This window comes from Nothobranchius furzeri, chromosome 9, assembly GCF_043380555.1.
Source record: "Nothobranchius furzeri strain GRZ-AD chromosome 9, NfurGRZ-RIMD1, whole genome shotgun sequence".
Classification (NCBI taxonomy): domain Eukaryota; kingdom Metazoa; phylum Chordata; class Actinopteri; order Cyprinodontiformes; family Nothobranchiidae; genus Nothobranchius; species Nothobranchius furzeri.
The window spans coordinates 30,394,429-30,409,054 of record NC_091749.1 but is presented as its reverse complement, the minus strand read 5'-3'; the positions used below and the strand labels follow the sequence as shown (position 1 = coordinate 30,409,054).

The window sequence follows — 14,626 nt, the reverse complement described above, 5'->3', positions numbered from 1 at the left end:
TGCATAAGTTTACTGTGGTCAAATGGCAGCAAATGCACGCAGTAACAACAGAATTGTAACATCCTTTGCTTCATCAATTTCCCTCTGGGATTAATAAAGTATTTTTGAATTGAATTGATTTTTGCTAAATGTACCTGTACTAAGTACAATTATTCCACAAGCAGTGGGATGGCAGAGTCATTGGGGTTTCTAGGTGTCTGTTTTTTATCAGTAGCATTCATGATTTTACTCAGTCACATATTTAACTGTCCTCTCTCTATGTTCAGCATCACACAGGCTGCAGGATGTAAACACGACACACCCAACATTAGTTCTGGTGTGTTTGTGAGCAAAAAGGAGGCTGTGACATTTTCTGCTGTGCAAAGGCCGGCCGATGTGGATTTTTTAAAGGCCGATACCGATTTTTAAAGAATTTCATGGCCGATATCTAAAACCGATTATTACGGCCAATTTATATACGTTTTAGCAGCACACTGATTGTGAAAGACAACTGAACTCTCACTGTGTGCAATATAAATTAAACAAGTCAATAAATCTCCATTGAATTTCAAATATAAAACAAACTCAAAACATTAAAAAACTGTGTTGGTGTCCTTTGGGTCCTTTCTTCAGTCTAGTAGTGGCAGAAGTTGGCCACACAGGTGAGTGATTTAAAAAAAATATCAGCTTACATTGATCTTAAAGAAAGGGTAATAGAGACTACATCTCCTCAGATTTTAGCAGTTCTGTTAAGTAAATGTGTACTAATCACCTCCAGGTGTGCATTTCAGGCATTTTATTCTTGTTTTTGATATCTTCTTTTATGTGTGCATAATTATAATTTATTTCTTTGTAACTCTCCAGGAGCTGATCTCGTCACCACTAGGAAGCAGATTCTCCCAGAGTGACAGCCAATCAGAGAACAACAGCCAGGCTGAACCAGGTCGCTGATTTTCTAATGAAATTCATTTCCGTACCAGATCCTGTCCCAGGGTTCCTCCTGGCTACGTCTTAAACATCGTGGTTGTTGTTTATGTACAGACACTGTAGCAGTGGCTGACCCGCAGCCAGAGGAGAGTCAAGTTCTGAACATCTTCCCTCCAACACACAAGAAAACGTACGGTGAAAACCAGACACCAACTGGGTTTCTGTTGCTGTTATGATTTGCATTTGAATTGTTTAAATAAGTAAAATAAATGGTAAGGTGACTGACCCCCACTCATCAGCTATTTACAGTAAATTCCCACTATTACAGAACTACTTGTATCTTTTTATTTCACTGCATTAAAACAACTTATAACGTAACCCAATACTGCCACCTCCTGGTGATGTTTTCCTTTTTTGAATGTTTGCTCTGCATTTAATTTGTTTTTGGTGTAATATTTAAATTTTGTTGTTAAGGTTTGCAGGTGAGGACTCTGAGATGGATCCTGGAGCTGATTCTACAACAAACTGCACTCAGGCTGAAGGTCAGTGGCTCCGGGAGGAAGAGTGTGTCTCTTTAAAGGGGCATTATGGAAGTTTGACAGCCAAAACATGTATAGAAATAATAAATTTCTTCTTCATACATTCTCCTGCAATGCCCTGGTCCTGTAGAATGAGCCCTGGCATTTTTACTGTGATTGCCTGTTTTTCTGTAAAATCACAGAAAAAGAGAGCTGCTCGGGTCGAGCAGGCTGCTTCATGCGGGTTCACGCTCAGGCATAGCCCGTAGCATTTGCTATCCGTAGCTTTAGCAGCAGAGAGAGAGGCAGTGCCACTTTTTTGCTGTTCCTAATGCCTAGTGACAAAGCTAGCTACATTTCTGAGGACCCTTAGCTACTTTCTGTAGAACTTTCTTCTAGACATTTCCTGCAAATTAGCAACAAAATAGCCATTTTCGCTCCGAACCGTTCTTTGAACGTTGTTTCAGCTGTCATCAAGGATATAAATGTTACAGATACATCAAATGACACTGGTGCTTTAGCTCACCTAGTGAGATGTCGGACTCGTACTGAGGACCTGGGTTTGATTCTGGATGTGAACATAGTTCATTTAGAGTTTCTTTTTTACATTAATGGTATATTTTTTTCAGTAAGATGCCCAAATTTTGATTTGAGACTCGCAGAAAAGCATTGAATTCACAGATAAAAAAAGATGTGGGTTCAACTTTCATTTTGGAACAATTTTTCAAGCAAGGGAAGGGAATGATCTGAGCATGCAGGAGGACTGGCCCATCATAAACTTTTGTCGGCTGTGCTGAAGAGAAAGGTACAGAACCAAATTATTTAATTAGCTGCGTATTCTCCTGTCCTCTGAGCCACACACACACACAGAGACACACACACACCACACACACCACAAGGGACTGTCTCAGCTGTTATTTTCGTTAAGGAGTGCGCACGTACAGCATGCACGCCTCGTGCACGAGCCTACTATTGAAGCTGCCGTTACGCTTTTGGCCTGAGGGGGCAATCACGAGCATAACAATTCAAAACTCCGTAAAGTCCCTTTAATCTCTTATTTTGTAATGAGCAAGGTGTGTGTGTGTGTGTGTCTGTGTCTGTGTGTGTGTGTGTGTTGTAGGGGGGTCTTCTCAGTTTGGTTTTCTGGAGCTCTCTCAGAGTCAGGACCTTCAGACTAATGAAAACACAGACAGGAGAAGAACATCGGGTATCTTTTTATTTTTCTAGCTTCCTGATGCAGAATTAAGTTTCGTGTTCAGTTCTGTTTTTCACTCCTGTTGATGCCAAACCACTCAAATAATCAGCCTTTTGTTGTCCCAGCAGATCAGAACATCAGCTCCAGAACTTCAGAGAGTCAGGACCACAAAGCAGCAAGGTACACGTGATGTTTTGAATTCTACGTTCATTTTTTAATGCACATATTTTGCTTTTGGACTGATTTTTCTGTTCTTCTCCAGGTCTGAGGTGAGCTCAAGCAGCTCATCTGAGTGTCCGGCTCAGTCAGGCCACCAAATCAATGTCCAGGTTCTGCTGCACTCCCAGAACCTGCAGGCCTCAGCCGAGCAGGACCATCAGGACTGTGAGGTCCTGTCCTCACAAGAGGATCTGTTTGCTGCTGATAAATCAGGTGCATTCGTAGTTCTATGCATTCATTTCTGCGTTTCAGTTCTTCGACACATTCCAAGCTGTTAGTGCAGTTAGGACTAGAGATGAGATGTATAAACAAAACCCCCATTTATCATTAGATGTGGTAGAAAACCAATTAAATGACTAACTGACATAAATGTCGTAACTGATGTGAATTTGGTTGTTTCTCGGCTTTTTGGTGGCGTACGTTAATTAGCTAATTTTCAAACTGTTGACTCTGCTGCCATCACACAGAAGTATCAGCTACATTAAAAACGCCTGATTCAAAGTCTTTATTGTTATTTAAAGACAGCAAAGCAGCAGAAGAGCAGCTAATAATATAAAATACAAAAATAAAGTGAATTAAGTGAAAGTTTGTCATCTCAGCAGCAGGAGCCGGTTTGCTGCTCTACATTTAATAAATAACTGTTCATCTAAACCTCCCAGCTGCAGCAGTCGACAGCACCGTATCCGAGCCAGAGCAGCGAGGTCTCCCCACCCCGACACCCGGCCAAACCCTCCATCTGCTCCATCTGTCTGGACAGGGAACACTGGTGCAGCAAAGTCTGTCCCAGTAAGCCCCACGCCCTTCTCATGTTCTATGTCCTGTAACACACACACTGCAGCAACGCGCTGATGTTTGGTTCTGTTCTCCAGGACCTCCGTTGATTTCGTCGCCCCCACCCCAGAACACTTCTCCCACACTCCTTTAATCATTCCCAGCTCACCAACCGAAGCAGAAAATGAAGGCGGTAAGTGGTTCGTGATTGGGTTTAAATAATAAGAACCGGTGGGCCGGTGACAACAGCTCAGATTAATTTGCTTTGTCGAGCGCAGATGAACCGATGGACACGTCACTCCCCCCTCAAGACCGAGCTGGTGAAAAGGAAGAGCCAATGGAAACCGAGGCCGAGTTGAAGCCACGCCCATCAGTCTCTACCCCCTCATCCCAGAACTCATCCATCTTGGCTCTGGGGCCAACTCTCCCTCTACCCTCCCAGCCAGAGTTCTCTCATGTACGTGCTTCATTTTCTTTTTCTTTTTTTACTTCTGATCAAGTAACAAAAGGTATAATAAAGACTCGGCCCATCGCCTTTCATGTCGGAGTTTTACCCTGAGATGATCGCGTGTGTTTCTGTTGTTACTGACTCAGATACTGATACATGATCTATGAGACAATCACCGCAGAGGTGATGTGCCGTCTCATCTTGTCCAAATAACAATCCATTGTTTAAAAAGCAAAGATGTTTATGAAAAATGTTATTTTTGTATCCGTTTCACCAGGACGCCTTCGTCCCAACACAGAGCCAGGAGGCACCTCAACAGTCGTGTAAGAAGTCTGCATCCTCTCCTCGCGAGCCACAGTCTCAGCACCAGGAGTCAGCTCGGTCCTCCTCGCCTCTGCAGCTCTCCGTGAACACGGAGAGCTGCGATCCACGTCCAAACACCCCCGATCAGGTTGAGGACGACAGTCAGGCCACGCAGATAGAGGAGCTGGGAGATCTGCTGGGTGTGGACACCGGCGACTCTCTGCCTTTACGTCAGTGTCAGAAAACTGAAGGTCACCTCGTTCTGTTAGAGCCACAAACCTCCACGACCTCCAAGGCTTCCATCCCTGCTGAGTCGGCGCAGCAACACAGCAGGACCGTTCCGCCGCTGCAGTCTGATGGACACAAATGTGCAGGAGCCTCTCTGAATGAACAGAATGTAAAAGATGTGAACTCCAGTGACCAGACTGAGTTAAAGCTGGACTCCTCTGATGTGACTGTTAACAGCTGTGTGCCGGAGACGCCTTCCATCACTGCGTCCTGCAGTTTGCCTTCACAGACGTCTGCTGTCAGCTCCGTGGCTAAGTGGCAGGAAGTGGTGAGCAGCAGCCCAAAGGATAAGGACAGGATGAATGAAGGAGAGCAGGGCGATGAGGAGGAAGAGGTGGTGATGGAGGCGGAGAACACCAGTGGCGTTTCAGGAATTGCTCTGGTCCTCTCCCAGAGCCAGATGTTGTCCCCTGAACCCATGGAGGACGAGGAGAGTCAAGATCAGCATCAGCACGGCGTCATCATTGTAACGGACAGCGAGAGGTCAAAGGCTGACATCTCCCAGCCGGTCAGAGACGAGCTGTCAGTCTCTGCTAATGGCCACCAGTCACAGAGTCAGAAAGAAGTGGATGCTGCTGCTGGGTTTTCCCAGATGGAAAACGTTGATCGTGAACCAGAAGGAGTCAAAGACAAGAGTCTGAGCGATAGTTCAGGAGGTGAGCTCTGAGCACTTTTATCCTCTCTGTAAATACTTCCCTAACCTTTTTATTTGCTTACCTAAATAAAACTCCATCAACAAGAAAAACCAAACAGCAACGTGGATTTTTAGCTGAGAGCTCTTGTCTCCTGATTTCTCCTTTTGTGTCACAGACATTTCCTTCCACTTCACTCTTCCTAAAGAAGGGGAGCTGATTGGTCCTGCTGGAGCCACGCCGCCTCTGATCAACCAGCTGAAGCAGACTCTAAGACACAGCACCCCCATTGGTGGGTTCTTTTACCCCAGACCCTCACTGACACGAGATCTCCTTCTGAGTTGGCTTATTTGCTTTCTGCAGAGATCGCCCCCTTTTCTGAAAGGACGGATGTGGTGAGTGCTGCCAGCGACGGAGCGCTGGTGGAAAATGAAGAGGATGCAGCTGAGAAGGGAGATGGGAGGCTGAGTTTGAGGATGAAGCTGGTGACCCCCGTGGAGGAGGGCAGCTCAGAGCGCTTCAGTCTCCAGAGTGAGAACCGTTTCCTGGCTGTTTCATCAGATACGATCCACAGAAACGATGCTCAATCTTATAACCTTCTTTTCTTCAGAGCCTACTCTGGAGGATGGAGCCGTCGCCATGGTTACCACCGTTTCAACAGCTGTATCCAGGTAACACGACATTCAGACCCTCACGTGATCTTAAATCCTGCTTTTAAACACCGGTCCTACCATAGTTGTCTTAATTCTCATCTGCTCGTAACCGTAAGATGGTGAAAAGCACAAATGACACCAGTTAACAAGCTCATCAAGCTGTAGGAAAAATGTCCGTTCTTTTGCAATCTTATTAGATTCTTTTTGTTTCACATTTTTAATCCTCCTTTTTAATATCATCGCTCTTTCTTCTTCTTGATGCTTAAATCGTTGTTTAGAAGCTGCAGGCTGGGTTCACCCTACAGCAGCCAAAAGTTCAAACACCTGCAGATTTACTTCAAGAAGCTTAAAGGTGTTGAGTTTTTTTTACAGGATCCAGTTCCTTCTCTTCCATTTCTGCCTCTGATTATGAGTTTGAGTCCAAGCAGGAACCAGAGGATGAATGTGAGAAGGTTGTAGAGTAGCCAGAGAGGTTCTGCTCTGTAGCCACACCTGCAGCTGTAGTTGGTCATCAGAATAACTGAGGTGATGTGTGATGTTGCAGCAGCCCGTCTGTGTTCACGCGGGTCCGACAGGTGCACCGACAGCAGGAGGCGGAGGAGGACCACCAGCCTGCATGCATCACCTCACCTGTCAGGTAAGAGGGCCCTCAGAGGGCCAGTGCCACATTAGGCTGCAGCGGTTGTTAACAAATTGCAAACGTCGTTTAAAAAATGTTTCAGCCGCGTTTCCGCTATCGGAACTTCATCTGGAACTTCCCGGTATGCGCGTATCTCCACTTCACCGGCTGGCTGAATGGCTGCTTTCAGGAACTTTTGGAGTACCTGAACAGGTGTAGGTACTTGGAATGGCTCAGTGGAGAAGCTTAGCTGAACCTTAGGTTAACCTGCACTGATTGGTTATAACTCAGTAGCATAAGCATTAGTAAATTTAGAAGAGTTCCTACTGAAGCAGAATGAAAGCACAATCACATAATCACAGATCGTGCTGCTTTACAATTACCATTACTAAACTCTTAACACAGAAAACACCTGGAATTCCACCCCAACAGCATAACTCACGGGGCTCTGTTGTCTCATAAGGAGCCTGAGTCACTTCTGCACCACGGGTCCCCGGAAGAACGAAAAAACGAATGCATGATGTCCGTGAATTTTAAAGACATTTCGATACCAAGAACGCATTTATTTTCGAACAGGGGGAAACGCTATTTTAGGTTTTGTGTGAAAATAAGTCCAGGACTACTAAAGTGATGTCATCGAACCAGACACGGAGAAAACGGAGGGAAAGGGGCTGTAAGTTCAGCAACCTTCCCACAGGAGGAAAGAACCACCATAAATCTGGTCATGTGGTGAGTAGCAGCTACGCTACGGGGGAGGAGATTATGTGTTGACGTCACATATGCGACGTGCCGATTTCTGGTGTGTAGTCACGCTAATTACAAACTTTTACAAGCTAATAAATCTCAAACTACGTGACTGGCGTGGTCGAAACACCCGTCATTACTTTTCATTGACATTGAAGTACAACATATGTGATCCAGGGCGTAAGGCAAAGTGGATTAGACAATAACGTTTTTAGCCCCGTTGACTTGCATTCGTTTTTTCGTTCTTGCAGGAGCCCATGAGCCGACCGGAAAGGGAGGAGACTTAGGCTCCATAAAGAGCGCTGTAAAAAACAGAGATTCTTCTGGTCATTGAACGCCACATTTTACATCACACAGCTGCTCTCGTCCTCCGCGTGGATTAAATTATGCTGTACTTTGACTGGATAAAACTTTTAATGTTATTTATGTTGATGTGAACTTGACCCAATCTACACTACGGCCCTCAGCAAAGTGCACTCGGAGGAAGGGAACAGTAGGCTTCGAGTGTGAAGTACACAAGTGTGCAAATAATTGTCGAATTGGGACAGTGAGCATTGCGTCGTCGACTTCAGGATGCCAGTCCCTGCTTGTACTACTTTAAAAAAAATCTTTGTTAACGACATTCAAATAAAAATAATTTAACAAAATTTCCATTTGCTGCGGTCCACAGTGAATGTTAGTCTTAGAGCACGGGTAAATCTAATGAATTGTTCTGAAATGAACTTCTTTTGAGTAAAAGATAAAAATTTGGTTCTAATATTGAAGATTTGATTTTCCATGAACATAAAAATGCTTTGTTTCTTGACTGGAGGGGAAAAAGCTCTTTTTCATTTTTATTTTTAACATTTGACTGTTGACTCTGCAGTTGATAAAAATAAACGGTTCGCTGTTCTAGGGCTGCTCGATTATGGCAAAAATAATAATCACGATTATTGTGACTGAAATTGAGATCACGATTATTTAGGACGATTTTTCAATTTATGTTGATTTTATTTGTTTTTATTCAGTCATAAAATTGCTCAGGGCACAATCAGGACAAAAATAAGAAACAAGATGATCACTAAAAGAACTCCTGATTCCCAGTATAAAAAGACCAACATACTTATAGCTCATAGTTTATGACCCAAGGGCTACAGACCTTGGTTTAACTCATTTAAGTCTAACCAGTACAGACCCAAATACCAATATCTTGCAAATACTGACAGCAAGAATTATACAGTGGCATTTATAACAAATAAATGCAAATAAATTGATGTTCACAAAATGTTGCATAACATTTATTGAGTTGTGTCAAGGTGCTGTAGGAGAGTGCACTAGCACCGTGTCCTCAGAGAGATTAGTTATTAGTTATCAGCATGAGGAACTTATTTCTACCTTATTTATAATTTACAAGTCCATCAGTTAATTTAATAATTGTCCCAACCACAGCTGCACCCCCCAACCCCCAACCCGGTCTCACAGCAATCAGGGGCAAGCTGCATGTGTGTTTAGCGCGCCGCACGCGCACATTCAGCCGTTTTTAGCGGTTCAGGAGTCCGCAGGTACGGTGTGTGTGTCACTCACTCTGGTTAATCCAACAGAGCTGACTCTGAGAGCTGTTTCTTTAGAGACTGACACGTCACTACATCATTCCCTTTCCTAATGTCCTGAAGAACGGTCCGGAGCGCAGGCGGAGTGTTTAGCTAACCTGCAGGAAATGTTGACAACAGTTATCCAGAAAGTAGCTAAGGGTTACCAGAGATGTTTCTGAGGTGTTTGCTAGGTACTTTTAAGTTAAAAAGTCTAGAAGGGGGTCTGAAAAGCTGTTATAAATAGCGTCAAAGTCGCCAAGTTGGCAACACTGTGGGAGGAGCGCTTCATTTGCAACTCAGGGCAGCGCAAGCGGGAGGAGCAAATAATCGGCTTGTTTTGTTTTTTATAATCGTTCAAAACTCAGATCGTAATCGTGATTAAAATTCGATTAATTGAGCAGCCCTATGCTGTTCTACATTCAAAGTGTCCCAGTCTAACCAGCGAATGAATCCAAAACACCTGCAAAGGGTTCCTGAGCCTTTATATGGTCTCTCAGTCTTTGTTGATTTACTGACAAATGTTTCCAGTTTCATGCTTGGACTCGCCCCTCTGACGACTTGAGGTGTGACTTATTAAGTTGATTTGGATTTACTCCTGAAAGACTCGACTTGAATCGGACTCACCGTCTACAGACCTGAAACTTACCATTGGATTTGCAAAATGTCAGTTTTTAATGTTTATATTTAAATTCTTTGTTTTTGTGCCTTCTTTGCTGTAACAACGGAACATATCCTCTGTTGCCTGAGCTATTGGTGAATTTTGACTCTCTAGTTTCATTACCACGGACTCATTTGTCTCTTCCAGAGGGAAGCTGTTCTCCTTTCCGCTGAGAAGCTCTCAGACATCATCTCTGGGGTGCAGCAGTCTCCCGAACAGCCAATCAGAACAACAGGATGCGCTACCAGAGCCACAGGAGAACCTTAAAGGTTCCGCTGTCTCCATTGAGTCGTCTGAGGAGAGACGAGGACACTCTCGAGCTCCACCACCTCCTCCTCCTCTGAACAACGCGGATGTTGGACCGAAGTCCCATCAGACGCCCAACAACGACACCACCTCCACTCCACCCAGCAAGGTTGTTAGTGCCAGTAACGAGGATTCGTCTGAAGTGTGTTTGCCAGGCTCCTGCTGGGTGATGAAGTAGTTCTCACAGAGTTTATTGGCATCCATAAATGATAGAACACTGTGCTCACTCCCTGCTGAAGAGGGGAAACTGCCTGACTGAGTCTGATTTTAGGACTAGTGAAAGGGAAATAAAGTTCATGCTTCTGCTTTGAAGATAAAAATATTTGTGAAGTTTCTCTTTAAGCTGTTAGGCTAACAGTTAGTCTCATGATGAGTCCCGATGGCGTGTGTTTCAGCTCCGGCAGCGGACCGTATCCCAGCAGACCAGCCTCGACGGTCCGGGCCTGCGCTCGCCTCCCGGCCGGGTACGGACACTCGTGGAGCTAAAATAATTTCTGTTCACGTCCGATGCGGTTGTGCGGTTCACACTCTGATTTCACCTTCATAGGGTGATCCAGAATCTCCGTCATTCAGAAGAGCCGCCCCCTCGGCCCACCGCAGACATGTGCGCACCACTCAGGAGGTGCGGACCACCGTCACACGGATCATCACAGACGTGTATTATGAGGATGGCAAAGAGGTGGACCGCAGAGTCACCGAGGTAACAGTTCTGTGTGTGTGTGGCTAACCTCTATCTGACTGATTATGACCACATTTATATCTAGACTCTTTTCAAGCAATACGACCTTCTGTAGTCATTCTGAAGGATTTCCAGCATCCATGTGAACCCTGAGGATGTCACTTCTGTGTTTTCAGGAGAGTGAAGAGCCTGTGGTGGACTTCCAGGTCCTGGACAGCGACATCTCTCCGTGCCGCACAGGTAGCTGCTCTCTGACCTCTGGTGACCTGGGTGACATCAGCTCCCTGTCGTCCAAAGCTTCCAGCCTCCATCAGAGCTCCGGAGGAACCAGCGGCAGCACCGGAAACCCCAGACCTGACTTCCTTATGCCCTCGAGCAGAGGAGCCAAATCCAGCAGGTACTGCCCCGCTTATGTCTGCGTTTCTCTCTGATCTCGACGCTTTCCTGTCCTGCTCTAGCTGCATGCAGAGTTGACACGTCTTCTGACCTTCTAACAGCCTGATATCTCAGTGATTCACTGATCCTCACTTGCTTCAGCTTCAGGTTGTCATAGGCAACAGTCTGGGGCCGCTTACACGCTTCCAAAGCCCCCTCAGACCAGTGCCTGTGCAACCTGACTGCCTCTGTTCGTCCCCTCTGTGTGTTTGCAGTCCCAGGAGGGGAGGTGGGCATCAACAGAGGGGTCACAGGGGTCACAGGGCAGGGTCAGTGGTCACACTGGGCAGAGGCAGCAGCACCTTTGGGTCCCGGGCCTTCGTCCCGCTGACACCCAGAGGAAGGGCTAGAAGGGGCCGGCCCCCGTCCCGCTCCTCCCTGTCCAGGTGAGTCCGCCCACACCTGGCTGGAATCAGGAAACAGACTGCTGCAGCCCTCACTGCTACGAATAACTCTTCACTTTTCCTCTTTTCACTAATTCTCTTCTGCAACTAATAACTTAGTGTTTGATCGGCTTTTCTTTCCTCCCTAAAAACACGAAAATCTAACGGTCATCAAGGACCTTCAACAAAACCCTAAAAACAGCAGCTTCTCGATGACACGGAGCTGGTTTGTGATGCTAACCCGCATTTTGATCAAAGTTGCTATAAGTACAAATTTATTGAGATCCATAAATAGCAGAATCTGTTCTTAGACTCTCACAGACAAACCAGTAAAACCAGTAGAAGGTTTTTAACTGGTGTTCAGTAGCAGGAGCTGTGCGGGTCTTGAGAAAACATTCGCTCTTCCTTTTAGGGGGGTTGGTATTGGCTCGCTGCAGAGACTTGACGCTCAGAGCCGGACACAGACCTCCTCGGAGGACGAGCCTTACTCCCACATGCTGCCTCCACGCCTCCACGCCAGCCCCACAGACCCCGAGCCGTCCAGCCGCTCGGATTCCCTCAGGTCGTCGCCGGACGAGACGAGCTCAGCTGGGAGCAGCTTCGTCGGCCTGCGGGTGGTCGCCAAGTGGTCGTCTAATGGCTACTTCTACTCAGGCCGCATCATAAAAGACGCCGGCGAAGGGAGTTTCCGCCTTCGGTTCGACGACGGCTATGAGTGTGAGGTGGCCGGGAAGGATATCCTTCTGTGTGACCCCATCCCCCTGGAGACGGAGGTCACTGCCCTGCTGGAAGACGAGTACTTCAGCATAGGTGAGGAAGACTAGGAGCTCTGTAGCTTGTAGTTGAACTGACTAGGATGATTATTTTTTTTTAGAATTTCTGTGTTTTTTGAAAAAGACTTCAAAATGCACTTTACGTATTTATTGGTGATAATTTTGTTACTTGCTGTGGCTAACGTGCTCTGACTCTGATGTATGCAGGTGTTATTAAAGGCCATAAGACAGAAGGTCAGGATCTGTTCTACAACGTGGAGAAGGACGGCCAGAGGCAGTGGTACAACCGGACGGCGGTCATCCTGTCTCTGGAGCAGGGGAACAAGCTGAGGGAGCAGCACAGCCTCGGGCCCTACGAGCCCTCCGCTCCACTGGCCAAAGCCTCCGACATCAGTCTGGGTAAGAAAACGTGTCCTCCAGACCAGAGAGCCCGAGTCTGACTGTTTCTGACCTTCGGTTGTCTTCCTTTAGATAACCTGGTGGAGGGGAAGAGGAGGCGCAGAGGCACCCCCAGCGGTCAGAACACACCCAACCGCAGCTCCTCCAGCAGCCCCCGGACCCCCGGCCCCTCTGGCAAAAGGAAGCTGATGTCCTCTGAGGAAACCCGGACGCCCTCTAAGCGAGGGCGCAGAGGGGGAGGAGCCAGAGCTGGTATGGGGACCCGCCCACCAGGACCAGACACTCCTCTGATTGGTTTAGAACAGTTTTAAACCAGCTGGGATTCAATTTTATAAAAAGAACTGAATCCGATATTTTATTTTATGATTGAATTATCTGATGTGGGGGGGGGGGGGGGTAGAACTTTTTTTTTTTTTTATAAATGAGACTTTTAAAAAGATAATTGATACTAAAATTACATTTTAATGTTTTAGATTGTGTCTTTCCTCTTATACTGACTTCTGATGAGGTGTTTTAGTGTGAATTGAGTTGTGTGATGTTTATGAGTGTAACTAACACATTTTGACCTCTATGTGACCTCTGTCCATCCTCTGATGCTATTTGATGGCTTCTTCTCAGGCTGACTTGGTAATCAATAAGCCACTGATGGTTGGGGTGTTGGGTCCACAGGTGGAGGGATATCAGGGTGTAATAGTACATTTGGTCTTCATTCACAGATGTTTAAATGTGGTCATTCACCACACTTTCAGATAAGGTTGTGTTGCTAAAGTATAAAGTAGCGATGATTTAGCTGAATTTGCGTTTATTTGGAATATCGTAAATGGTTTTGATCAGACGTTTTCCAGACTTTCTGAAGGTTTTTCCAAACTTTTTCTCAAGACTTGATTGATTTCTTTTTTCCACTCATTTTCAGTCCTTGAGTCTGAATGGTTGGGTTTATTTCAACTCCAACCCATAACTCCTAAATAATAGACTGCAAATGCATGAAATGACTGATGATGCATGTTTCAGGTCTAGTGACAATCCTGTTCAGAACCTGTTCATCTTTTTTTTTCCTCATCTGTTTGACCAGATTCCTCAAATCTTACGATAATCCAGCGACATCACCGGGGCAACTCTACAGATGAGATTCACATTATTGCTGTTTACAGTCTGTAAAACTGCATTTTTAGGATCAACGAGGTCATCTCATCTGTGAAACTGGAATATTTAATATTTTTTCAGCCAAAGAAAATTGTGTCTGACAGGTTGATGGCTGTAAAATCCAAAAGAAAACCTTCAAAATGTCTGGGAAACACACACATTTAAAAGACTGGCTGCTTAGGAGCAAAATGTGAAGAATTTTTAGGACTTCTGCACGGAACTAAGTACGTAATTTCTTTACTAACTGCGTCCCTGTCTCCAGCTCAGCGGGTGGGTGTGTGCAACACCTCCGGCAGCGGCACAGATCTGGCTGATCGGCCGTGTGACATAAGCGAGTCACATGGCCCGCTGCCTCAGAACGCGTCTCTGTTCATGGGCTTCGCCTTCATGCTGACGGCCTCGTCAGAGAGCGACCGTGTTTCCAACAAGACCAGCACCAGCGACGAGGAGGAGGGTGAGACAGATCAGAGTACTGTTACTGTTGGGATCGTTTCATGTTTAAAACAAAACTTATTTACCGCTCAGATGTTTTTTCGTTTCTTCTGTGCTAAAGCAGATACAGGTTAGATTTAGTTCATTATTAAGGAGCTCTCTTTGGTTTATTAACAGATTATGTGCAGACAGGACCGTACAACAAAGCCTACACGGAGTCCCAGCTGCAGGCAGGTGGAGGCTTCATCCTGCCCGACTTCAACGAGGAACAGGTTTCATTTAAAACTATTACCTGTCGAACTTCTGGGTGAAATGTTGGACGTAAAAGTTTTTTGTTTTGTGGTTGTGGTTCAGTTTTTCCTTTAAAGCAGCCACATTTTCCATTAATCTGCTGATCAGCTCTAAATGTTCATGCTTGGACTTTGGCTGTTTTATCCACTCTTTTAGTGTAGAACCATTTTTAGATCAGTATTAGTGATGGGAATTCCGGCTCTTTTTAGAGAGCCCGTTCTTTTGGCTCAGCTCACCAAAAAGAGCCGGCTCTTTCGCCT

At 45.7% G+C, this 14,626-nt stretch overlaps 1 protein-coding gene across 7 annotated transcripts in view; it reads left to right on the top strand.

The window, feature by feature from the left end:
- tp53bp1 (tumor protein p53 binding protein, 1) overlaps positions 1-14,626 on the top strand; it is a 37,309-nt gene that overhangs the window by 21,259 nt on the left and 1,424 nt on the right. The window contains exons 3-26 of one of the 7 annotated variants that reach the window (XM_015953978.3): positions 844-922; positions 1,021-1,096; positions 1,381-1,448; positions 2,545-2,631; positions 2,748-2,799; positions 2,882-3,051; positions 3,498-3,624; positions 3,708-3,802; positions 3,888-4,066; positions 4,335-5,304; positions 5,459-5,572; positions 5,644-5,811; positions 5,891-5,951; positions 6,478-6,570; positions 9,673-9,940; positions 10,227-10,295; positions 10,379-10,531; positions 10,687-10,907; positions 11,161-11,331; positions 11,741-12,138; positions 12,309-12,500; positions 12,573-12,752; positions 13,906-14,097; positions 14,253-14,347. In XM_015953978.3, the coding sequence (XP_015809464.3) occupies positions 844-922; positions 1,021-1,096; positions 1,381-1,448; positions 2,545-2,631; positions 2,748-2,799; positions 2,882-3,051; positions 3,498-3,624; positions 3,708-3,802; positions 3,888-4,066; positions 4,335-5,304; positions 5,459-5,572; positions 5,644-5,811; positions 5,891-5,951; positions 6,478-6,570; positions 9,673-9,940; positions 10,227-10,295; positions 10,379-10,531; positions 10,687-10,907; positions 11,161-11,331; positions 11,741-12,138; positions 12,309-12,500; positions 12,573-12,752; positions 13,906-14,097; positions 14,253-14,347 (4,278 nt within the window). Of the gene's footprint in view, positions 1-843; positions 923-1,020; positions 1,097-1,380; positions 1,449-2,544; positions 2,632-2,744; positions 2,800-2,881; positions 3,052-3,497; positions 3,625-3,707; positions 3,803-3,887; positions 4,067-4,334; positions 5,305-5,458; positions 5,573-5,643; positions 5,812-5,890; positions 5,952-6,477; positions 6,571-9,672; positions 9,941-10,226; positions 10,296-10,378; positions 10,532-10,686; positions 10,908-11,160; positions 11,332-11,740; positions 12,139-12,308; positions 12,501-12,572; positions 12,753-13,905; positions 14,098-14,252; positions 14,348-14,626 lie in introns of all 7 variants that reach the window. The other 6 variants (XM_015953979.3, XM_015953976.3, XM_054732532.2 and 3 more) reach the window with 6 other exon arrangements.